Below are 26,869 nucleotides of genomic sequence, written 5' to 3'. Positions count from 1 at the left end.
CCCAAATTTTAAAATTGGGTCTTATATATCTGATCAAATAAAAATGATTAAATTGTGTTGTGCATATGCAGTAAAAACATTTTTTTCCAAGCCTCCTTCAAAGTATCCTCTCTTATCTAAATTAAGTATGATGTACACTTTGTGGTTATACAAAGTAGGTGCCTAGGTAATGCAGGCTTTGGCAAACCACGGAAGTGAAAACTGGCACTGGAAACAGGTATCTGAACCCAACTAGCTTACCAAAACAGGTTTTAATAGGATGCTGTTGCTTCACTGGGATGAGATGCCATAACTTTGCCAACCTTAAGAAAAACAATACCAAAACTAACAAAACAAATAACTTTGGTGCCTCCGTGACTCTTCAACTGATTGTACTTACCACCAAAGTAGTCAGATCTTAAAACAGAGTGCACTGAGAACTCTTTATGTGGTGGTTATGATGTATCTGCCCACCAGTTTTTTAAAACCAGCTCTATTGAGATAAAGTTCACATACTACATAATTCACCAATTTAAATTGTACAATTCAACAATCATTTTTATTATATTCACAGAGCTGCCCAAATCCTTTCACTTTTGAGGTAAGAGCATCACACTTCTATTCATTCAGATGTGACTGTTTTTGTAGAGTTAAGAGGAAATGAACAAAGCTATAGATTAAAAAACTCTCTTGCTCCAAATGCGTGATATCTATGAAGCACAGTAATAAGAACACTGTCTACATAACTTAACTTGGCCTCTCAAGCTGTAACCTCAAGTCCTGTCCATAACTCTTGTGCTGCATTTCCTTATTAAAAGAAGGAGGAAAAAAACCATTAAGCTAAGTCCCTCTGTAGGAAACCCTAAAAGAACCCATCCATTCCAAAAGTGTGTACTGCTGTGTGTTCAGCAAATAAGAATTCCATCTTATCATCAGTTCTCCCTGTCAGAAATCCCTGGAGCAGGGTTACAAGCAGCAGTACAGGGGGTCCTTTTTTTGGGATTCTCTCTGACAGTTAAGTAAAGGAGGAAATGGCAGATCTTCTCTAAAGCAGCCCACACCTCAGCCATCAATGGATTCTGCCTCAGGCCTATACTGACAAGCAATGGAACCCCTTATCCCACTTTAGAATTTGAGCTCTGTAAGGAACTCCGAAGCACTTGTACATGAATCAAAAGGGATGTCCTTCCAGTAGGGTTATTTCAGTAATCCCAAGAAGGCATTTATTACCAATAAGGAGGTGCTAAAAAGTCATGAACAAGTGGAGAAAAGTGGGAGAAAGAAAGAAGTTACCATTTACTGGACATTGTGCTAAAGAGCTTTACCTTTATATTTACCTTTTAATCTTTACAACAGTCATGTAAAACAGGCCAGATTATAATCCCCATCATATGAATTTTATGAATCCAAGTCTCAGAGAAGTGAAACACCTTGCCCAAAAAGCAAGGTGAACAGCTGGGATTGGAAACCAGAGTCTCATTCCAAAAATTATGCCATTTCCAAAATTACATGTTGCTGTTATATCTCATGGCATACATAATGTAAGCATTATATATAGGGATAAAACAGCAACTGAAGAACACTCTAGTAATAGGTTTTTCCCATTTCTTCCACTAGCCACAGTAGACAATTTGCTGACATGAGAATAAATGAAATACTTCCTATGTGTTCAAAAATTCCAAACCTTTTACATTACCAGTTTATCAATGGATTTGACTTAATGTTTTAATGTTTATTTTCTTGGTAGATTTCTAACATATTACTCAATTATGTATAATTGTTAAAGCCAGTTCTACTATTAGACATCTAAGCCTGAACTCTCTATTAACCAGCACTCCAAGTACATCTATACCTTAATGGTAATTAATTTTCAGACTGTTGTCTCTGAGGCATTATGAGAGGTTGAAGTGACTACAAATTACCAATGAATGATTAAATCACATGTAAAATAGTTTTAGAGTTAAACGTATTTTACTGTCATGTAATTCTCAAAAAACTTGTGATCTACATTTGATATATGGAATAAATTTTCATTAACAGGTTATTGATTAATCAGAATACCCTATTTCTGGACAGTAACAGAGTTTATTCTAATTCTTCTGAATTAAAAAAATACTTTAATTATTATGAATATTTGAGCTGTTTAGAAACATACTTATCTATTCCCTTAAAACCAATTTTAATACATTATCCATAATAATGCCTGTATCCCAAAAAGGAAATGAAAGTACACTGATTTAATACTATTAAAAAAGCATTTGATCCAATATTTTAAAATGTGTTTATTGGACTAAAAGTTTTGTATAAAGCAATAGACACAGCTTCTGTTTACAACTATGACCAACATAACTTTGTTTCTTAAGCCACCAATTAATCGTGATAAGAACTAACATCTATCAAAGCCTTAATACGTGATTAGATGCCATTATTATTTAACACCATTATCACAACAACTTTGGGAAATATGTTATTACTTCCTAATTTTACAGATAAGGAAACTGACTTAAGTAACTCACCAAGGTTTCTTTAAGATTTAGAACATGAACTTAAATCCAGGTCTATACAAGGTCAAAGCATATGCTTTTGAAATTAATTTAAATATATTATTAAACTAAATATATAAAGAACATTTTAAGGATTATATTCATAGTTATGTTCTACCTTGGAAAATTAATGAGAAAAAGAAAAAATTGAAAAGATGGCATTTTAAATAACATTAAGCCATTTATTTTGATTTCAGTGTGGAAAAAGTTTTTCAAAATTGTATAAATTATCACTATTTCATTGATAGGGACTGAAAGGAACAAAAATGTTCCACGTCTTATCTGAGGTCACTTAAGCAAGTTAGAGGTTGTATTACAACACAAAAATTTCTAACTGTTCAATTAACTTGGACTCAGGTTGTTAAAAATACAACAAAAAACAACAATAACCAAAAAAACACAGCCTGTTGTAAACATGATCATGCGTAAGTACTCTCTATAGATGAATATATTTAGAATATTTCTTTGAAAATAATCATACCTTTGCAAAGAGCAAATTAAGCTGCTTCCCTGATCCATGGTACCCGCCCTGGGAAAGGAACAGTTTAACCTGTTCTTGAACCTGCTCTTCATCTAAGTGCCAGCAGTTTTCATCATCTATACTAGCACCTGCTGTTGGATCAGGAGCACCTAGAAATAGAAAGGAAAAAAACAACACACATACTAGATAAAAATTGTGGGCTAAAAATGTTCTGATAATAAACTTGAAAATAATTAAGATGTTCTCATTTTCTCCCTAAACAATTTCTAATCTAATCCCAATTTTAATTATGCATACAAATTTATAACTGAAAACAAATACAACAATCAGTCTTTTATTTCCAGGACTTTAGTGATTTATGCTAAGTGTTAAGCATTACTTTAGAACAGAGATATTTCCACTTTTTAAGAATCAGAGAATATATCTTTGGACATTAGTTTATAGGTTTCCTAAAGAACAAAAAAGTCACAAAATATCTTGTAAATATGTGATGTTTTAAAAACTCTACTTTGTAGAACTTACTAGAAAATATTTTTCAAAGACATTAGAGAATTTGGAAGCAAGTAAACCCAGCACAGTATTTCTCTCTTTACTATGTTGATTCAAGAGGCTTTCACCATTATTTGCTGCAGTATAAACTACATGCTGACATAAGTCTTTAGTTGCAGAAAACTGAAGATTAAAAAGGGAAATCAAACCACATGGGAACACGCAGTGCAGCTGTTGTACTAAACCAGGTTGTAGTATCACCTTGCCAAACTGCATAAATATTTTATTGCTGAAGTACACATAAAAGATAAGAGCTCTGTAATAAGCCTTGTGTGTATGGACTATCTTAGATATTAAAAATTATCCAGATCTTTAGGCAGGTAAAAATTAAGTTTCATTAATTTTTTAAATGGTAATTTAAGGCCTAAGATCAATTACTAATAAAAAAGTTTTAATGTAAAAAATTTTCATCAGAAGTGTTTCATCTCCTTATAAAACCATTAAAATATACACTTATAAGTGTGGTTTTACATTGCATTTCTTCTTTTTTCAGTGGCTGAACGCAAATTCAATTGATCAAGGAAATAATCATGAACATCTGCTTAGAACAAGGGTCCATTAGTCCCTGGGAAGAAGGAAGTGGGTCTATGAACCTCCCTGAAAAGGTATTCATTCATTCATTCATTCATTCATTCATTCAGCCAGCATATTTGCCAAGTGCCTGACTTGGTGCCATATCCTGGCACCTGGGCATAAAATGGAGTGCAAAACAGACAGGATTCCTATCCTCACAGAATTTAGAGTCAAGTTCTGTGGCTTTCAAATTTTCTGACTAACACTCACAATAAGAAATATATTTTACACATCATGCCTAATATACTTGTATGTCTGTGTATGTATGTAATTACATCTATTAAAATAAAGTAAAAGTTTGATGAAAAAATATCCTTACTGTGGGTGATGACGTCTGATATTTTCTACCCTATTTCATTTTTTAAAAAATTTGTCACAATTTATTAAATTCATTTCAACCCATAATGGGTTGCAGCCTACTATCGAAAAACACTGTTCTGGGTGTGTGAGATAAATATTCATCTAACAGTCACACACATAAATATATAATAAAATAAATGGTAGTAAGTGCTCAAAAGAAGAGGACAGGGTGTTTGTTAGGAGTCTGTATCAGAGAGGGAGGTCCAACTTGGCCTTGGGTTGCCAGTGTAAGCATGCCTTGAGGAAATGACATGTGAAATATCTGCCTTAAGGAGATCAGAGGTTAATTAGCAGTTAACTAAGGGCCGGTATAAGAATAGGTTTTTGAAGGGAAGTAATGGGTCTGCAAGTTAGATTAAGAAAAGAGCATGGGCAAAGGACTCAGGAAAGAAAAAACATGGTACATGGAGGAAAAAAAGATTTAACTAAAGGATGATGGGAAGAGCAATAAAAAGGAACCTTGGAAAAAAGAAGCAAGGCTAGACCCTGAGGGCCTTCCTTGGCTGGATGAGGAGCATAGTTTTATCCCTATATATAAGTAATGTGTGGAAAGCCATGACAAGGCTATGTAAAGTAGAAAACTGGCATGCTCAGATTTACTATTTTAAAAAGGTAACTCTAAATAGTAAAAGATGTCCTGTCCTCACATGTATCAATTTCAGTATTCCTACCCTGGAATCTCATGCAGCCATAAAAAAAAAAAAGTGGAGATTCTCTGCGTACTACAGTGGAAAGATATCCAGGATACATTATTGATTGAGAAAAAAAAAGGTGGAGAAAAGCATACATAGTATACCATCTTTTATGTAAATGAGGTTAAAAAAAACTTCTGTGTTAGTATTTTCTTGCATATGCATAAAATATCTCTAAAGTATATGTAGAACTAGTAATTTATTTGGCCTGGGGAAATGGTGACTGGCCACTGCAAACCTGTTCAACCTTTTAAAACTTTGGAATCATGTGACTATATTTACTTGAAAAATGTCACTTTATCTGAGTTGTGGAAAATGGATTAGGGAACAAAAATATATAATAAGGTAACAATGAGGATAATATTTTGATTGCACAAAATATGACAGTAGATTGAAAGATAACAGTGACAGCAGGAATAGAGAAACTGACAGGTATTAAGAGCATAAAATTAACGGGACTTGGTGAAGACGTGGATATGGGAGAGTAAAGGGTCAAGATAGACATTGGCTTCTGGATTAAAAAACTGGATGGAATATTGTCTTCTTCTTGGTCTACACCTCTATGCCACAGGGATTCACAGAACCTTCAACCCAGCACATCTTCTTGATTCCAGGGAAACACACACACACAAACACTCACTCACACAGCCACAGAAAGACAGCTATAGATTCTTTACCTAAATGCATTGGAAGAACTGCAAAATAAGTAAACTATAGGGTATCAACTTTTCTATTTAAAATATCTTGCTAAATTCCTCCAGACAAATCTGATGAGTCCCTATCATCATCTTCTTAGGGAAAACTAAGAAGCTGCTGATTCTTTATTCCCACTGTTCCTTCCAATAAACTGCATTCACAGTAGTTATTTCCCCCCAATATTTGTGATTTTTAGTTGTTCTTTGTTAAGATTCCTGAAGGCCAAAACTCACAAGGAGTCTTGCCCCAGAACAACTTGGATGGGAGCCACTGTGCTGTGGTGTAGTTGAAGGTACTTTATACTTGACTGCTTGGAACACAGCCATATTAGACTTGGAGTTCCCATTTGCCACAGAAATATTCAAATACTTTAAGTAGGTCTGAATCTGTATTGGAGAAATCCCAGTCTTCTCGTGTTGCCTGAATTAGCAAAGGGGTCTAAGTTCAGGTAACCTCTTAGAACTTCAGAATACAATTATGCTTTTTTCATGCTAAAAGAGAGAAGCGCTAAAAAGAAGAATCCAGATATCACTTTTAGTTGGTTCAAATCACACAGTGATTTGATTGGGTTTAAAGCTCTATACTTAAAAAATATATATATGACATTTAAAAAATACTTTTATGGACCATATAATTTACATATATAGAAATTCTGGTTCTTGCCTAACTGGGAGAATATCTAATAGCAAATGAATGCATATATGAATTACGCTTCTCAAGGTTTTTTAATCAACATTTTTTAAAGCTAATATTAAAATTAATTTACTTCTTGAGAGTACTGACAAAGGTGGATGCACTGGAGAGGGAATTGGCCCGAGGATAAAATTTTATTGCAAATAACCTGTAAAGTCTACACATTTGAGTTGAGATGTGTGTTTCTTAATCCTGGATTAAAATTCATTAGACTTCAGTTCTATGCATTAATTTGGAAAAATTACATATCCTCTGGCAAATCACTTAAAGCATCTCAGACCTCAATTCTAAAATTATTTAATATGGTAAAAAAAATTTACTGGGTAATAAAAATTATAAATCTTCCCTTTAGAGTATGCATGCAGAAAAGATTACTTACTTAGTCATAAGAATGCAAGCAAAGATCACTAGTGTATAAATAAAACAGAAATTTACTCTATATATAACTCAATATTTTAGTAGTAAGAGATGTATACTATATATCACAGATCAGGAAATTAAGTGTCTACAACAATACCACCCCCCTCAAAAATAGCAAATTCATGTACTAAACTTTAATACTAAAGTTTAATTACTAATGTCTTGATTACTCATTAAAATGTTGCCGAAGCCACGTAAAAAATCCAAAATTTGCAAAATTTATTTATACTGGTTAACTCAAAGACAAACCTCTCAGCATTTAACTTTGAGAAAGGAAGTGCAAAGAGAAACATAATTCATGTATTTATATATCTGATATTAGGTATTCCCCCAGGTAGGCAAGAACCAGAATCTGGAGGTATGCAAATTAAATAATCCATATTAAAGTACTTTAAAATCGATCATATCTTTTACCCTTATTTATAATTATAAAGTCTATAACCTTTACAATTGCAGCATAATTAATTTTTGTGGCCATTTTATTATAAAAGTTTAATTTGAATTCTTTCTGAGTTTCAAACCTTCAGGGAAAGTGAACTTATTTGTTGAAAAAAACTGAAACAGTTTGTGTCTCATGCCCAGGCAGAGATTTGTGAATTTGATTTGCCCTCTCAATCTTAGTAATTTAAGACCACAGTATGAAAGCAAAGGAGAATTCATGGACATGAAGAACCACTGTATGTGTTTGGCTTCTCCTATCTACCACTTGACTGGTTCTGAATTAGTTTTTATTTATCCCAATATTAAAATTCCCTTACCCCAGTAGTTCTCAAAATTAAGAGAAGAGAAAAATTCCTGAGGTACATTGTGAAAATGCTTAGGCTCGATTTCACATACTGAATCAGAATATTTGCCAGGGAGAAAATGGGGAGTGGGGGGGGTGTACATCTTTATTTGGAGAGAATGTTAAGCTTGGTGGCACACTTTGGCTCTTATTAATGAAGGGTATTCAGGGTTCAGAGGCACCTCTCCAGATATCTCTCCAGAATACTGAATGTAGCATATTTAAGACATAATGAGGTACCAGTCTCCCCTCATGGATATGTCATGGATACAGTTGATTCTAGGCATTAGGCAACACTGAATCATTCTGTAAACTTTAAACTGAGATATTAAGACATGTTCACAGCTAGACAGGCTATGTTTGGTATGTGGAGTTATCCACAGCTTGGGGTTCTAATGGGGACTTAAAGTTTTCTTTTGTCATATTACTCCACTGGAAAAGAAACTCAAAACAAGAAAGCATAAAAAGGCTTTGTAGTTTATGTTCTTATCTTAACTGTGACCTAACTGCCTCACTATTGTCCAAATAATGCTTTTAATCATTTCTATTTAGTTAGCAGTGTCCCTTTTTGTTAAAATTGTCAAATTCAGCCTATTTAGGCAGAATGCAGGCAGCAGATGCCAACACTGCAGAGGTGATTAATTCAGTCTTTTTGGAGGACCTATAGAAGAATGCCACCTCCTAAAGTTTTAGTGCCTGTGTTAAAGCTAGGAAACACTAAGTTGTACACCTGTCTTACAAGCTGAAGGCAAAATCCTCACATCAACAACCGGCACTGAGAGGAAAAAGCAAGACAGCAAACTTCAGCGATTGAGACTCTCTTTCGAGAGGAAGAGATACAGAGTAATGCAGAAAATAGCATGTACTGAATAAACATAACTTTTAGAAAGAATAAAACTTTATCCTTAATTAAATTTGCATTTCAGGTGGTCACTATGAATGAAAATTAATGCCTTCATTTCAATTTACAAATTTATTGTAGCTGAAACAGCCAGATCCTTCATCATTATCTATCCTCAATGGTCAGTCCATGTAATTCTCCAGAGGAGCTGTCAGAGACAACCTGTTTACTTCACTGTGAGGGCTAATGATAGAGGGAGCCCTGGCATGCACTCCCAACAAACCACCTTCCCCTTTAGCTAAATGCCAAGGAAGTAAATAAGCAGGACTTCTATCAGCATATATATCAGAGGGAACTCAAACAAGCCTGTCAGACTTTATAGCCCCTCCACTATTACTTTCCTCTCATCTGACTTTATTATTTCCTCTTATTTAATTGACCTCAGGAATTCAACAATATACTTTTTCATGTACATAAATAATCATGGGTTTTACATAAATAAAAAGCAGAAAAGTATTTGTATATTCTCTGTAATGTACAAAGTGAATAACAGGTAAGTCATTTTCAATTATTTAGCTAATAAATGTAGTAATGATTACTTTGTACACAAATATAAATACTTAAATGAAAGGTCACAGAAAGTCTCATTTTTACATAATCCAATGCTTCAGATTTCTTAAGAGACCTGCTGTTTCCAAGTGTCAGATATTTTATTTTCGTTCAAATTATTTTAAAAGACCCTTTTAAAAAACTGGCTCACAAATATTTTCCTCAACTATCTTCCTTTGCCCTTAAAGAATCCTGTCAACTTCCACATCACAATAATAGTGATAATAAACAGCAACTCTTATTTTCCCCTTCAACCCTCCTGAACATATGAAATAGGCACTCTTTATTTTTATTGTCTACATTTTACAAATAAGAAAACTGAGGCCTGAAGAGATTCAGTTACTTACCCTAGGTTACAAAGCTGGGAAGCAAAGGGGCCAGTATTCTAAACTAGGCTATCTAACTTCAAAGCAGGAGCTCTTTTCTTAAATACTCTAAATAAGCTTGTCTAGCCAACATGAGAGACTTAGGGAAGAGTTAAGGGAGAGAGGGGATGACTGAGGAAACATCACAGCTAGTAATAACTCTTTGTGAATTATGAGGACTGGGGTAATATCAGAGATGACTAAAGGGTGTGAGAACAGGCAAAATTTGGAGGTGAAAGAAGAGGATAAAGGGTACTAAGCTTAAAGAAACTAGCTATCTCTATGTTATCCTAGCAAATTCATCATGGGCTAGAGATTTGTGGGTCTTCCAAGTAAAGAGATAAATTCTAAGACTACTTCTTTTGCTCAAGTGTAATGTAAAAACTTTCCATGTGAAAGGAAAAAAAAATATTAACACCTGTATGTAATTATGGATTCATTAATACTGTTTTTTTTTAAAAAAAATATTAAATCATATTATGAGAACATCAAGTTTTACTTATAACTGAAGGGTTACACTGGTAATTTTTAGAAGGAAATTTGGTAGGAATTACAGAATTCAAAATGCATGTACCATTTGTTCTAGTATTTCTACTTCTATGAATCTATTGTTTGGGAGCAGTTGTGGCTCAAGCAGTTGAGCTCCTGCCTCCCACACGGAAGGTCCCTGGTTCAGTTTCCTATGCCTACTGAAAAAACAGAAATGAACAAAAGCAGAACTAAAACAGAAAAACCAACTCAGGGAAGCCAACGTGGCTAAGTGGTCAAGAGCTGACTTTCCACATACGAGGTCCAGGGTTTAATTCCTAGCTCCTGGTATCTCTCCAAAAAAAAAAAAAATCTATGTTCAAAAATATTTGCACATGCCTGGCCTGCAAGCACTGCGGAAAGCCAACTCAGCAAGGTGATGCAAGAGAAAGGGAGACAAGCAAAAACGCAGAAGAATGCACAGCAAATGGACAGAGAGCGCAGGTAGCAAACAAGCCTCAAGGGGGAGGGGGGAATAAATAAATAAAAATAAAATACAGATACAGAAGAATGTACAGTGAATGGATACAGAAAGCAGACAGCAAGCAAAAGGGGGGAGGATAAAAAATGTTATAAAAAAATACTTGCACAAGTTCACATTCACACACACACACACACGATGGTCACAGTAGCATTTTATATAGTAGGGGAAAATGGAAACAACCTTAAACTCAGTAGATTAATGGTTAAATATATTCAAACAATGGATTACTACACAATATTTCAAGCAGTGATAAACCTATTGTACTAACATAAAAAGACATCCAACTGCATAAAAATGTGATAATTTTAAAAATTTATTTAAAAATCCCATGTGTGCATACATGCCTATGCATGTGTGTACATGATGACAAATGCCTCAAAGAATATAAACCACACTGTCATCAGGAGTTACCTTGGGGAAATAAGACTAAGGGAGATGGCTGGGAGAGGGGTGTCAATGAAGACTTGTCTTTTTATCTTTATGTAGACTTCTATACTATTGTCATTTTTTCCAACCAGCATGCATTCTTAATTTTTTATTTAAGTTTCACATGGATTGCATTTTGAGATAATTTAAAGCAACTTGAATTCTCTCCTGTAGAATATAATTTGCTAATTATATTGATCACTGGCAGATCATAACTTTGTTTTACCAACTGTCAACTCCAGAATGTTCTACAACAGAAAGGACATGCTATAATAATCACATTATCTCCCTAGGAAACTTGCAAAAACTGGTTGCTAATGCGAGCCCAATTACAATGAACACAACAATCCACAAAGAAACAAAGGGAAGAGACCTTACATGTCATGTCCCAACTGACACGTGAATAAATCCCCCCTACATCTGGCTAAATGAGATGGTATCTCTGTGAGGGTGGCCATGAAGTGATGGATGAACCTAACCTACTTTCCAGATTGGCCCAGGCCCTAGGCGTGAAATGGTTACTGAGATGACACCCTCCTTTCTCCTTATTCCAGGATGGGGCCAATGTCAGAGTCTGTCCCTCTTTGCTGTAGTCTACCCAGGACAGGCTAATCCGTATCACAGAGTTCAGGGAGGTCAGTAAAAGAAAAAGCACAAGAGAGAAAAATAGGAGAGGGAAATATATGCCAGAAAGTCAGGGGGGAAATAAGCTGACCTCCAATTATAATAGCATCCAATTGGTTTCTCCTTTCTTCATAATTATAAAAATTGTGGATACTCCAACAGGAGGTAAGCCCAGTTATATTTTTATTAATTTTTTACATGTATGAATTATTGAAATTTTTCAGTGATGTCAGGGAATATTATGATCATTTTAAATATGAGAAAAATGAGTCACACCCAAGGTCACACGGATAATATGTAACAGAGAAAGCAATGGATTCTAGGGTTTGGATCCTAAGTTCAATAATCTGTCCCTTCACCAAAATATAACAATCTACAATACATCTCTGAATTAATTCCGAGAGTAGGTTAGTCCTTGAAAATCAATAAAGTTCTAGATACATATCTAACAAAAACACCAACTTCTTTTTTTAAAGAATATGGGAGCTAGAGAATTTTATTAGAATATAAAACCAGGAGCGAACCAGTTGTGCTTAAAATATGCAGAACAACAACTGACAATCCCCTTGGTGGGCCATTAACATTATCTTACAGCCACTATTTAGTGTACAGTGGTTAATTTTGTAATCTGATTATGATTGAGATATCTTATGAAAACATGTAAAAAGGTCTACTGACAAGGACTGAACTCCTATGATGACTTTAGTCTATATGTCAGCTACCGTTGCCGAATCTGTGACCTTGGACTAGTCATTATCCCATTCTCCTTGGTTTCTTTATCTACAACATATTGCTATTATGTATTTACAACATCTAGCTTACATGGAAATTATGGGGAACAATATGCCTAAAATAAATGTGAAAAACCTCTTAATGGCCCAGTAAAAAACTTATTAAAATTAAAAAATATATTCAAAATCTAATTAAGGAAAAGAACTAATAGAATTTTAAGAAGCATTAGGATAAGTTCAAAAGAAAAAGAAAAAGCTTATTGTTATTACATAACTTATATTTACTATAAATTATTTTACGTCTTTCTTCCAAAAAGGATTTGGGTAAGCTAAACCACTCATGGTTTCTTTATGACAGTCACTAAGAAAGTAGAGTCCAAATCCTAGCCTAATTCTATTTATCTAGCAAGGAAAAAGTGATGCTTTTCCTTAGAGAAAATTTAAATTCTCCCCAAAATCCACATTTAGACTACTTTTCTCAAAGGAAAAATGTATCACAAAACCATAGGAGAAAGCACTTCTTTAAAAAATGACTTAATAAAAGGAAATCTTCATACATAGATGTTTGAAGGCAGGTGGGACCATGTAGGTGGGCAAATAACTGCAAAATATTTTTTATCCCACCCCCTACTAAGTCATCAATCATCTCCTTCAAGGAGATGATTTCCCATTTCATCACTTAAGGTCATATCCTTACTACTCTCCCTTTTTTTTTTTTAACCAATTGTCACACTAGAATGGAAAGCAGGAAGACAGCTCATGCAGTTGGCCCATTTCCAGGCTGGGAGCAAACCTGAAGATAAATTAAGTGGAAAGAAAGCTGGCGGGATAAACTGCTCAAGTTCATTGCTCTTGTGAAGCTGCTCTCATACTAAAGTTATATGAAAATCACATTGAGCCTAAAGCTAACCTGCATACAATCCTTGCTATTTCCTCAGATATCTTTTTCTTCTAATTTTAGAAACTCTGAAAGAAATATGTCATATGAGCACATTTTCACACCTAACTTTAGATTGTTTTAACAGTCCTGCTCTTACAACATAGAAATGAGTTAAAAAATATTTTAGAAAAGAAGCTTTCAGGGCTGCTATCTTTCAAAATAAACAAAGAAAAAAAAGACAGAATAAGCAAAAAATTGCTGATATGGACCTCAGAATTAAAAATAAAGGTTTTTAATTTCCCTCAATAATTACAATCATCACCTATATGGTCTGGATTTTTCATACAGTCATGCCTTATAATTGTTTATAAGGTTAAACTAAAACTCAGAAACAGAGTGACCCTACTGAATTACATGAATTAAGAAACGACAGAATACATAAAAGTTTGAAGTCCTATTTTTCTGCCCCCACTGAACAATTTAATTAGAAGTCACACACAGGCACCTGAGAAATCACCGAACTGATTGTTAGCCAGCCTGGATCTTCACAAGGCAACAAGCTTTGAGAATGATATGACAAAGCAGAAGTCTACATGAAAATGTCCTTGAGTGCACACGCTTTTGGTGAGCTGAAGGAACATCTGTGGCAGAACAGTTTACACTCCTGTTATTTAACATTGAAAGACCTCCCAGTAAAATGGTGTATATACCTTATGATGGTTACTTTAATAAAGCTGAGGCAGATGTGGGGAGCACTAGCAGAAATATGGCCAGGTGTATTTTCCTCTGATACAAAAACCATATTAAAAGTATCAAACAGTATCTGGAGACTTGTTTTAAACAAACAAACAAAAAAAGTTCATAGCAGCAGTACTCATAGTAACATCCCTCAACAGTGGAATGGACAAATAGTGCTATTTTCATACCTAACAATACTCTAGAGTTATGCTGTTTGCATGTGGCTATTGAGCACTTGCAATGTGGCTACAGTGTGATTTGAGATGAACTGTAAGTGTAAGAGATACTGGATTCCAAAGACTCACTATGAAAAAAGATATTAAATTACTAATATTTTTGATAAATTAAATAAAATGTATTACCTAAAATAATTTTACCTATTTCTTTTGACTTTTCAAATGTGGATAGTAGAATATTTAAAATAAAACATGCATGACCTGCATTGTAATTTCTATTGGTCAGAACTGCTCTGAAGCAATAAAAATGAATGTACTACAGGTACATGCAAACAATACCAATGAATCTTACGAACATGATTTTGAGTGAAAGAAATCAGCTATATGGTAATCATACTATGATTTATTTAAATAAAATAAATCCATTTAGATAAAGTGTAAAAACAGACGAAACTAAATCATCGTTTAGTGATGTCAAAACCAGTAACAACAAAACACAAATGGCCAAAGAAGTGATTACTATACCAATCAGGCAGTGGTTACCATAGGGAGGAGAAAAGATCTTCTGAATGGGAGGGGGCATGTGGATCTCTTATAAGGGCTGACAGTGGTCTAATTCTTGGCATCGGTGTTGGTTCACTTTGTTACTACTCTGTGCATTCCTTTTTTAAGCCCTTTTCTGTGTGTTATATTTCACAATTCAAAGTTTTTAAAGAGGCTCTCAAATGGATTCTTCTTTAAACATGTTTACTGGGAATATGAAGTAATGACTCTTGAGGCAAACGTGGGGTTAAGTGATCTATCCTACAACATAAGTCATCATAATGAAATAAATACACAAAGGTTAGGCCTTGGAGTGGTTTAGTCAAAGGTGTTTTACTTTCTTCAACATATTTTTAAATATTTTAAAACGTACATCTAAATGTTTTAAAAACACAACCAGCCTGTTATTAATAACAGTGTTATTAATTCTATATTAAATCTATACTATATGACATAGATGGGTGTATTTCTAATAAGTTGCATATAAATTCTTGTAAGTTGACATATTTGTGCTGAACAAAATAAATATTTCAATACATATGTTTACAAATAAATGAGATAACATACTCAATGTATAAAGGATTTAGAAGAAACCCTTTTTGTTATTTGTTAAACAAAATGACCAGTCATACCCTAAACACTATTTCAACAAGTTTTAATGTTTTTTTTTCTAAAAACAAGTTGTCAGCTTAATATGAGAACCCTGTCAGAAAGTTACCTGTGTTGGAAAATATGTTAAAAAAGAAAAAAAAATCTATATATGCTTAAATAAGTTTACTGATGATAGTAGACAAGGATAAATTAAATGACTTAATAAGTGTTTTCCATAACTAATATCTACTATTTGATAACATTTTACTAAATGCAAAAGAAGTTTAAGAACTGAGCTTAACAAATGAAAAATTGTTCTGAGCACAAAAAGCTTGCCACCTAGTAGGATGCATGAAACACTTCAAAAGAAATATTTTAGAGTGCAGATCTAATTTAAAAATCTCTCTCAACTACCTAAGAGCAATGCTTGACAGAATTCACATTTAATTCACTGTTATACAAAAGACTTGAATTTATAAAAGTAAAAGGAACCGGAGGAGAAATCTACAGAATCAATACTATACTCACCATGAACTTGGTTGATTTCAGAATTCTGGGAAAGAATTTCATCTGCTAATTTTTGAGCAGTTGGCAAAACTTCTGTATGGTGCACTGTGATCAAATACTGTACAAACTTTTGCAGTTGGTCTCTATTCATTTGAAAGAGAGTCTCTGAAATGGGAAGATGCAATTTGACCTGATCTGGCTTGCGGATGCGGTATAAAGACAGTGCCACAACATGGGCACAATAAAATATGTCCTTGTTTCCACAGCTGCAGGTCACTGAGGTAATCTTGCAACGATCAAAGCTGATGGCCACGTTGCAAACAGTTTCTGGCTCCGATTGTATTGCAGGTTCTGTCACGGTGCCACTCAAGTGGAAACCTATATAAAGAAAAGAAGAGACTTTAGCTTCTACATTCAGGTACTATTTCTAAAAAATATATGGTAGTTGGCAGCAGCAAGAAAAAATACGGCAGCTTTTATTTTCAAGTAAAAACATTCAGGCCACTAACTTCCTCTCCCCTCACACCACTACAGGAAATAAATAACAGCATTCAATAGATATGCTCAAGTATTTTAAGCAGGCATCTGAAAACACATTGCATTATACCATCATCATACCCATAGGAAGTTGTTGAATCACAGCACTAATAAGCCATCATTTATTCTACACTGAATCTGTGATATACATGACAAAAATCCCCAAAATGGGTGGGATGAGTGACTTTCTTCCTTTTTTTATTTTCTCCCTGTTAAAGTGTGGTCTGTCAGTTCACCTTTCTTCTCAACAAACTCCACCCTTATTCCAGGGAACCAACAGCCCCTGCAGTACTGCAACTCTGAGAGGTTCCTTTCATGAACTTTGACCAGAAAACTGTTTTTATTTAATAATCCTTTCAATAGCAAAATAACTTATGCTGCAATATAGCACATATGACAATGCCTGCTGGTGGAACTACAGAGCCCACTAAATCTCACACATACCACAATCTAAATTAACTCACCAGGACTATTTTCTTCCATATAACAGTATAAAAGCTGTTATACGTCAGGGTGTTAAACATGCTAACACACAGGTGGGAAGGGACCTTACAGGCCTTGTAGCTTAAACTTACAACCACAAAGGAATCATATACAACGTCCCTGACTGATGCCCATTTGGCTTCTGCTCATAACTGTCTAAGATAAGAGGTTCGTCCCTGCACAGCAACAAGTCCCCCCTTGGCCAGCCAGCTCTAGCTACAGTTTACAGCGCCATCAAAAACTGCCTTCCACAGCCAATGCCCACCAGTCAGGTCAGGCTGGCTTCACCAAGGGACAAATCTTCCAAACTCCCTTTCCCTGTATGCATGGGAAGATTTCCCTGAACTTTATTTATTACACTCATTCGGTTCCACCCTTTCTCAGAAAGCTGCATTCAGTGGCCAGGGATACCTCTTGAGGCTATGAGAAGGGGATTCCTTTGGGAATCTCAGGGTATGAAGGATTTATTCTAACCAAAACTTGAGTTCTACAAAATGAAGCCCCTGACTCCCTCTTAGCTTTCCACATCAAGCAGGCTCTTGTTTCTTTAGATTCTGCTTTATTCACAAATGAGAAAGACCTTTTACCACGTGGGAACTGGGTTGGGAGTGTTAGTGGTAAACATAGAGTTGATGAGATGCTGTGATGTGAGACTGAAGCCAGAAAGACACCTGGCATTCACACATTGGACAGCCAAACCCCAACTCACTATTTCCCTCAAGAGAAGCTACAGCTACACTGGCCACAGAGTTGGAAAAAAAAACAACAACACTACTCAACTTATTAAGACATCTTCCAGAGTAAAAAATTTAATCTTGATAACTCATACTCATCCACACTTAGTAGAGAGAGAAAACTATTTGAAGAGTTTATCAAATATATCAATTAAAAAAGAGCATTCTCTAAAAATGAGTAACTATTCTTGTGTCACAACAAGAATTTTTTTTTTTTTTTTAAGATTTATTTTTATTTATTTAATTCCCGTCCCCTCCCCCGGTTGTCTGTTTTTCTGTGTCTTTTTGCTGCATCTTGTTTCTTTGTCCGCTTCTGTTGTCGTCAGCGGCACGGGAAGTGTGGGCGGCGCCATTCCTCGGCAGGCTGCTCCCTCCTTCGAGCTGGGCGGCTCTCCCTATGGGTGCACTCCTTGCGCGTGGGGCTCCCCTACACGGGGGACACCCCTGTGTGGCACGGCACTCCTTGCGCGCATCAGCACTGCACAGGGGCCAGCGCCACACGGGTCAAGGAGGCCCAGGGCTTGAACCGTGGACCTCCCATTTGGTAGATCGACGCCCTAACCACTGGGCCAAAGTCGGTTTCCCACAACAAGAATTTTTGAGAACAGCAATATTATCATCTCCAGATTTCTTCCACAAAGATTTTCCCTGTTTCAGAATGGATATTTCAGTCTCCTTCATCTGTTTTGATCAAGATGTTTTCTGGAAAATTTTAACTGAAGAAAGGATGCATAGTAAAAATAACACTAAAATTTTTTATGTCATTTCCCATGTAAAAATGTAAACATTAAAGAAAATTTTAAAATGAAGAGTAGTAAGGGGAGTCTAGCAATAACCTATACCATGATGCACTACAAACCTACAAAAATTTAAACTCTGTGGGACAGGCACAGAATAAGACAAATAATATCATTGGATCCTAAAAGACAATGCAAAAAATTTCTAAGTACATTCTGCACATTTAATACAGAGGATCTTTGTTTTCCACCTGTTACATATATGCTTACACAGGGAAACAAGATGTCATAAGTGGAATACAGTTATCATAAATTGAACATTTATAAAATCAATCCCTTTCAACACTATCATCTCTCCTTTCCATCTGAGAGTCAACATATTTATTGGTTTCTCTATGAAAGTGATATTTTCCAATCACAGGACAAGTGAGGATCCAAAAGGGTTAGGATAGTTACTCTTTAAAGCAGGGGTTCTTAACCTTTTTTGTTCCAGAAACCCCTTTGCCAGTCAGGTGAAAACCACAGACCTTTACTAATTCCATACTATACTGTGTATTATTAATATATCACACCCACACCAACATGTCCATGCAAGAAAAATGTTTTTGTTTTTTTTAAAATTTCAATTCAAGTTCATGGACCCCTGTTAAGAACCCCTGCTTTAAAGGGAAGAATCTACAAAGATATAGCATAATAGTTGCTTTAAAAGAGACTGATTTAACTAAAAAAGAGGTGCTTAGGAAAACTGATGAAGTCCTCGAACAATTTTGCAAAAATGACCTTTATTTATGTGATGTGTGCAAGTCAAAGGTAAGTGAAGTGTATAGAATCCTGACATCAAACAATTATGTTAGGAAAAAAACCCACACATTATCAAGTTTCATTACATTGAATATTTATTGTCTTTGTAAAGAGAAAACAAAAAAACCTTCAAAAAACTCAAACCTTCAATAAACCATTATTTCAAACTTGCTGAAAAAAAAAACCTCAAACCTCCAAAACAACTTAATTCAAAATATGTGAGAGTACAAATAAACATATACATGTCATAGAGTAACTCATCATTAATTTAACATCATCCAAGTTTAAGGTGTTTCATGAATGTTTTATTTTCCAAATATTAATAGCCTATTATCTTCCAAGTACTCAAACTCCTTTAAAAATTCTGACCATTTTTGACAGAAACATTTCTAATTTTTCTAGTTCTACCCTGCCACCCTAATCAGAAACTGGTGACTATTTAGGAGGTTACCAAGTGTGGGGACAGCATTCTCTATAATACACAACTGCAGTTTGCAATATTTTTAAAATGGAGTTTTTTGTTGTTAACTTTTCCTTTTTTCCACTATCCAGAATCAGAATGACTCCTCCTCTCCTATACTGCTATGCCTTTTTTAAGGAAATTTCTTTGCCCTAAAGTCAGCTGCACCTCTAATTTGATTAGCTTTGGACCAGCTATTGAAGGTTTTTCTGTGGGTTTTTTCCCCTTTTTTTTGGTTGCAAGGGTTGATACTGTTAGAGGTGGGAAGCTTTCCCTTAAAAACAGGAAAACCACATACACACACAAGAGGGACAACTTGTACATAACTGTTTATGATGATGCAATACTGAATCAATATGCTGGAATTACAGAAGAAATTCCACCAAGGCTTACTTCAGGATTTGGTGATTTTTTTTTCTTTTTTTTTTTTTTATTGACTTTGTAATAATATTACATCAAAAATATATATGTGAGGTCCCATTCAACCCCGCTCCCCCACCCCCCTCTCCCCCCCCAACAACACTCGTTCCTATCATCATGACACATCCATTGGATTTGGTAAGTACATCTTTGGGCACCTCTGCACCTCATAGCCAATGGTCCACATCATGGCCCATACTCTCCTCCATTCCATCCAGTGGGCCCTGTGAGGATTTACAATGTCCGGTGATTGCCTCTGAAGCACCATCCAGGGCAGCTCCATGTCCCAAAGACACCTCCACCTCTCATCTCTTCCTGCCTTTCCCCATACCCATCGTCCACCATGTCCAGGATTTGGTGATTTTGACCTTACAAATTCAAGAAACCTTTGGAATTCTACAACTCAACTCTCTGTGGGTCTTAAATCATATCACAGCACCCACAGGATGTTGTTCCTTCCTCAACAATTCTGAGAGAGCTAAAGACATTTCCCCCAGCTCAGTACTGGGTGACCTGGAGTAAAACTGAGTTCCTGAGAATAGTTTTTGCCTTTCTGAAGTTCTAATAAAACCTGATGACCAGCTGTTTTAGGATTGCAAATGCAAAATTTCTCTCTGGGATAGTTAGCTGCTCTATACGACAGAACAAAGCAAAAAGAGGCAATCCTGCACTCTGTAAAAATATAAGTTTTTTAATTTTCAAAGAACTAAAACTGAACAAATTATATAAATCTTTCCTTATAAATATATTTGATTTTACAAATGTAATCTGTGAAATACAGTTAATCCCAAAGAAGAAAACATGACAGGACAAATTGTTTTATCATCATGCCATCACTCAGCCCAGCACATCCTTAGTATCCTCATTCCCCATCTACAGGAGTTGAAGAAAAAACATAGCAGAAGCCAAAGCACAGCACTATGTAGTAGTCAGTAATATAAAAGCCTTGTTTTGAATCAGGTTCTGTCACTTAAATACTGTGTGCTGGGGGCATCTTAATTAACCTCTCTGAGTCCTGGTTTATTATGTGCAAAATGTGGCTAAAAATACTTCTTAGGGATGTCTGGGAGATGAAAATGAAATAACATATGTAAAGCACCTGGCACATAAGTAAATGTGCCCATTAAATTTTATTTCCATTTCCTTCCCTTCCCAGCTGGAGAAACAGGGAGGATGTCAGATATATTCCCTTCATCCAAAACACTTTCTTTTTCTAAGCTACTGGAATCTTGAGGCATGGGAGAAGAAGCGGCTCAATTGTTATGTGACTTGGAAATTTAAGAGGGGGTCACTGAGAATGCAGTAAGTGAGCAGGAGGACACCAGAAGGATCACTGCCAGGTGTGGGAAAAACAAAAATCTTCTGTCAATTACACCTTTGCTCAATGGGTTTTCTTTCCCCATTTTCCTATTAAGTTCAGCCAAAGCACAAATAGGTAATTTTGTTAAAGAGTACTACTTTCATATTCAGAGAGACTAGAAAATATGAAAGCAGTTTTAAAAATAACAATATATATTTTAAATGTTATAATGCAGTGAGTCTCCAACATTGGTCTGGGGAACACATAGGTCCCTAAGACCCTTTTTAAGGAATGTCCATGAGATCAAAACATTTTTCTTAATTATACCAATTATTGGTCTTGTTAACTCTCTCTCATGAGTTAAGTTTCAGAAGTACTTTAAAGTTTTCCAGAGGTCACATTATGGGTGATATCACAACAGACTGAATACACAGGCAGATAGGGAAAATCTAGCTCTCTTCTATTACAACCTACTATTAAAGAGATTTGCACAATTATAAAACAATGTCATTCTTTTCAATAAAATAATTGTTCTGGAAACATAAATAAGCATATTATTTATGTTAATATTTAATGGGTTTATTACTGTTACTTAATAAATATATTTTTAAATTTTCTCTCAGTTTTAATTTCAAATACAGTAAATATCAATAGATATAACATAAGCAAAAGCACTTTGGGGTCTTCAATACTTAAAGCATAAAGCGGTCCTAAGACCAGAAAGTTGAAGAACTGCTATTCATAATGTAGTGTACCAAAAATATGGAAGGAATAATTCCTCTTCTCCAAATCACCTTTGAAATGGCATTTTTTGCACTTACATGAAATAGTAGGTCAAAAGTTAACAGCAGAGACAACAGTGAAGGGGCAGATTTCTCACACATAAACACATATGCAAATGTCTGCATTAGATTCACATTAACAAAGATTCATGTTTCTAGAAAGCAAATATTTAATTATTCACTGATATTCCAAAATAAGCTTTCCTTGAGGGCTTATTTTCCATATCTAAGGTTAAATTTTAAATGCATTTTAAACATGTCATCAGAAGGTGTTTTAAAACACCAATTTTTAAAAGCTGGCCATTTTGTGCATAAATGTACATGTGCTCAGTTAACTGAAAAAATGTTACAAACTTAAAGCATAAGAAAATAAACTGGCAGACATGAGGTAAACATGCACACTAAAAACTATTGCTTTCAGGGCACATTCTTTTCAGAAAAATATGTGCCGTGTGCATGAGGTGCTCCAACTAATGTATTCTTTGTTGAAAAAGAATTTAACAGAAGCGTTGGTATAGGGCTTACACAAATACATCTTTTACTCTTTCCTAAATAAAAAAGAAGCTCTAGGGAAATGAAAGGCAGAAACCAAGGCAATGTAATGCTATGGCTGAAAGGGTGGCAAGGGTTGTGAGAGTTTTTTGTGTATTTTTTAAACTAAGTCTGAAAATACAAAAGTGTTAACATTTAACAAAGTATTTATTGGTTAACTAAACCCACTATGTTGGCTAAATATACAGTAGGTAATACCTGATTATGTGACCCTGGTAAAACTGATGAGTTAATCATTGTCAAGAAAATCTAACTTCTATTTTTTTTAACTCTGAGACCTGCTGCATACAACCCAACACCCCATGTTGAAATTATCAATGTTAAAAAAAAATTTTAATTTAAATCATGCAAAATTTCCAGATGGAAAGCACAGACATAACAAAAACCAAGTTTGAGGTATTCAACCCAAAAGCCAACTTGTCTTAAAAAATCAAATGCTTTCTTCAACTGCATAATTTTCTCAAAGTAAAATCCTAAATTAAAGAGATTGCATCCTGTGTGTTGGCTAATTAAATCCTCTAGCCGAAATTTCTAATACTAAGCTTAAACAGCTTATAGAAAGACATAAGACGTTTTGTCAGTAATCAGTAATTAAGTGTTTGTCATCTTATGGAAAAATTATTTTTTAAAGGAAGAGCTTTATTTTTAAGTCCACATATAGAATGCCTATTTGGAATAGACTCACTCCTACAGATCATTAATATTTGAGAGAAAGACAATAGCAAATTAATACAAAGACCATACTGCAAATCAGAGCACACCATATAAACATAAAAATTTACAGAGCATGTACTGGATGGGCCCAACCAAGAGTTCCCAGAGGCATGCTGTTCAGTATTTCTGTTTTTTTCATTAATGTAGATTCTTGCACCATTTCATACAGTGACCCATATGATCAGAAGACCTGTTTAGATATCAGTGGCATTAGTTATTTTAAATTATTTCTGAAAATAAAACATCCACTAATTTAGCTACCTGCAATGGGCACCTAGAAGGAGCACTAACACACTTCCTAGCTTAAGAAGAAAGTACACTGGAATAAAGAAGTCACATAACTGTGTCACTCCAAATCTTGAAGTCCATGAGTGTTCCCCCACCACCAAGTAATTTTACAGAATGTATTTCTGTATTTTAACATCAATATCAGAGGGAAATACTGTTGCCCAGCCTTAAGATTCTGGGTGGGCAGCTGGGACATTGTGTGTGTGGGGGGGGATTAATAAATTAGAGCAACTCTCTCACTGGTAACACCCAGGAAGTTATACATTTTAGATCCATTTACCGTTTATTTCCTGTTGTTGCTTACAGCAGAACAACCTTAGGAAATACTTAACAGTTTGCTTTAGGAATCCGTTTAGAGGAAACCCTGGAAACTTTTTATCAGAGCCAGGAGGGGAGAATGCAGGTCTCTGTAACCTAATTGCTCTGCCCATACGCTAGAGCTCTGGTTTGACCCTTCAACCCAAATGAGCCCCCACATTTGGACTCTAACCCATTTCTAATGCCTTATCACCAGCTCCAGGGTATTAAACCCATTCAAATCCTCACAACCACACTGCAAAGTAAGCATTATATTCCCCTTTTGATAGGTGAAGAAGCTGAGTTCTCTCAGAAAAGCAGTGATGGAGTACACTCTGGATTAAGCAGGCCTCTGAAGGACAGGTAGAAACATGGAGGTACTGCAATCCAAACGACAAACTTGCACAAACAAAAACTTTAAATCATTAAAGAAAGGATGAGGGGAGGCAAACTAACAGATCCAGGCACCTGATCTGTACACCATTGCTAAGAAGCATTACTCACACTACAGAGAAGGTGGGAACAACCTAAGTGTCTACCAACCGATACGCGAATGGATAAATAAAATGTATAAGCACACATAAGAATATTATTCAACCATAGAGAGGAAGAATGAAGTTCTGATACATACCACAACATAGATGAATCTTGAAAACATTCTGCTGAGTGAAATAAGCCAGACACAGAAGGACAAATAAGATATGATTTCACTTATATAAAGTATCTAGAAAATCCAAATTTATAGCAACAGAAAGTAGATTAGATGTTACAAGGGGCTGGGGTGGGGGTGGAGAGAACGGGGAATTATTGCTTAATTGGTACAGAGTTTCTGTTTAGGATGACGAAAAAGTTTTGGAAATGGGTGAGGATGATGGTAACCCAACATTATAAATGCAACTAATGCCACTGAATTGTACTCTTAAAAATGGTGAAAATGACAATTTTAAGTATATATATAAAACCACAATAAACAAATTAATTAAATTTAAAAACAAGCAAAATACATTCCTAAGGTTTAGGACCCCTGGAGGCAGGGTGTATTCCTTTACTTGTGTAGACCCCACTTGTGTAGACCCCACAATCTGGCGTTATCTCTTGGGACAAAGAGACCAGGCCCTTGTAAGCCTATCACATGAAGGAACCCATGGGGCTCTTCCAAGCAATGCCTGCCCTGCATTGTAGAAGATACAAATAGCTAAATGATTATGCCCCAGGCCCAGGAAAATTGAACTTAACTAAAGACTATTTCTAACAGTCTACTCCTCTCCCATACTACATGCTGAAGTGGAAGCTTGGAGACAGCAGAGATCCGTGGCATCCCCAGTAGAGGATGACTGTCCTGGAAAAGGCATTCAAGAAGCCTCTTTTGTTAGAAGAAAGAAAGCACAAGTTTTTTAGCATATGGAACATATTAGAGATCAGTGCTTATCAAGCAGGAATGTGCATCAGAATCACCTGGAGGGCTTGCTACAACTCAGACTGTTGGGCCCCAACCTGAGAGTTTCTGACTGAGTAGGTCTGGATTAGGACTGAGAATCTGCATTTCTAACAAGTTTCCAGGTAATGCTGACGCTGCTGGTCCTGGGACATCTAGATAATCAGAATTACAGTCTAAACAAGGCTTTTCTAGTAAAAAATACCTGCTAAACATAGTAAATAGAACAGGGAAAAATATTTAACTTGTGGTATTAAAAATTGATATAATTTCTAGCTCATTACATAATCTAAAATTACCCCCATTCCAAGACATCGGGCCATAGGATATTAAACTGGTCTGGGCATTAAGGGGGAAAAAAATGAAAATAACATCTTTTAGTAACAGAGAAGTATTACTATCATAACTGCTAAAACTTCAGCTATACCATCCTATCTGAAGTAAAATTTTCATAAAATCTAAACTGAAATACAAAAAAAAATTTAAATGATAAATCAAGAGTATTTTCTTTTACTAATAGATTGTTTTAGTGTTCTAATTGGGGATTCTTCATGTGTTTGAAATAATTTAATTCATGAATACAATTACTAGGAACCATTTCAAGTAACACACATTTTTGCTGAAAGCAAAGTGTACCCTATATGTGAAAATCAGAAACACCAGCATGCAGGATAGGAAGGGTGGGGGAAGAATTTAGAGCGAACTGGAACCTCCAGAAACAAGATCGGGCTTCCTTCAGGCTGCGACACATCTAAGCTAAATGACCCAAGGCACGTACCTTAGCCTTAATTTTCAGATCTATAAAAAGGGATTAATGACAGATATCTTGCATGGCTGCAGTAAGTTTGGGAGTTGAAAATGTATGTAAAGCACCACGATTCCTTTTATGGAGTGCCTGCTATTGCCATTATAGTAACAGAAATGCCATGTGCTTTTGGAAGTTTGGCATTTCCAACATTAGCACTAAAACCCCAGCCCGCTGGTTATTAGTGCACACAGGCTGTTGAAATGCTAAGCTCTCAAGAGCATGCTCGCATTTCTATTACAATAATGGACAAAGGTCTGTTTGTTGCTGTTTCTTCTAATATATTCACACTTCCAAAATAATGGAATCATGACTTTTTTTGTTTCCATTTTTACATAGCACATTCTAAAAACGTGATTTGATTCCAAACAGAATAGGAGACCTAGAAGATTGAATTTTGCTTCAAAATAATTATTAGTTTCAGTAAGTAAAAATATTTTTTTCACTCTTAACTTTCAAGATCTCTTCGCTAAAAGATAAAACGCTCCTTTAGTCCTACAATTTGCCCTCCAAGTTGAGGTAAACATAAATTTGTTTTTACAGCTCAAGTCCACCTCATCACTGAGCTTGGAGACTAAAAGAAAGGTGGATGCAATAGTAAGGAGACTTGCAATTCTTGTTATGGAAGAAAAAGTGACCACAGTCTCTCATTGTCAGAAATTCACTGCTTGACAGGCAGAGTGAAGTCAGAGCTCTAGCTCTCCTTAAAGA

General features: G+C 35.3%; 1 protein-coding gene across 1 annotated transcript in view; it reads right to left on the bottom strand.

Annotated features, from left to right (window-relative positions):
* Positions 1–26,869, bottom strand: part of ZSWIM6 (zinc finger SWIM-type containing 6) — a 237,920-nt gene that overhangs the window by 66,970 nt on the left and 144,081 nt on the right. Inside the window, exons 2-3 of the mRNA XM_004458857.5 lie at positions 15,835–16,191; positions 3,004–3,152 (exon numbers count right to left, since the gene is read on the bottom strand). Coding sequence (XP_004458914.2) covers positions 3,004–3,152; positions 15,835–16,191 — 506 coding nt within the window. The remainder of the gene's footprint in view (positions 1–3,003; positions 3,153–15,834; positions 16,192–26,869) is intronic.

The sequence above is a fragment of the Dasypus novemcinctus genome, chromosome 2, assembly GCF_030445035.2.
Source record: "Dasypus novemcinctus isolate mDasNov1 chromosome 2, mDasNov1.1.hap2, whole genome shotgun sequence".
NCBI lineage: Eukaryota > Metazoa > Chordata > Mammalia > Cingulata > Dasypodidae > Dasypus > Dasypus novemcinctus.
Note: the sequence above shows the minus strand (reverse complement) of the source record. Positions and strands in the feature narration are given on the sequence as shown.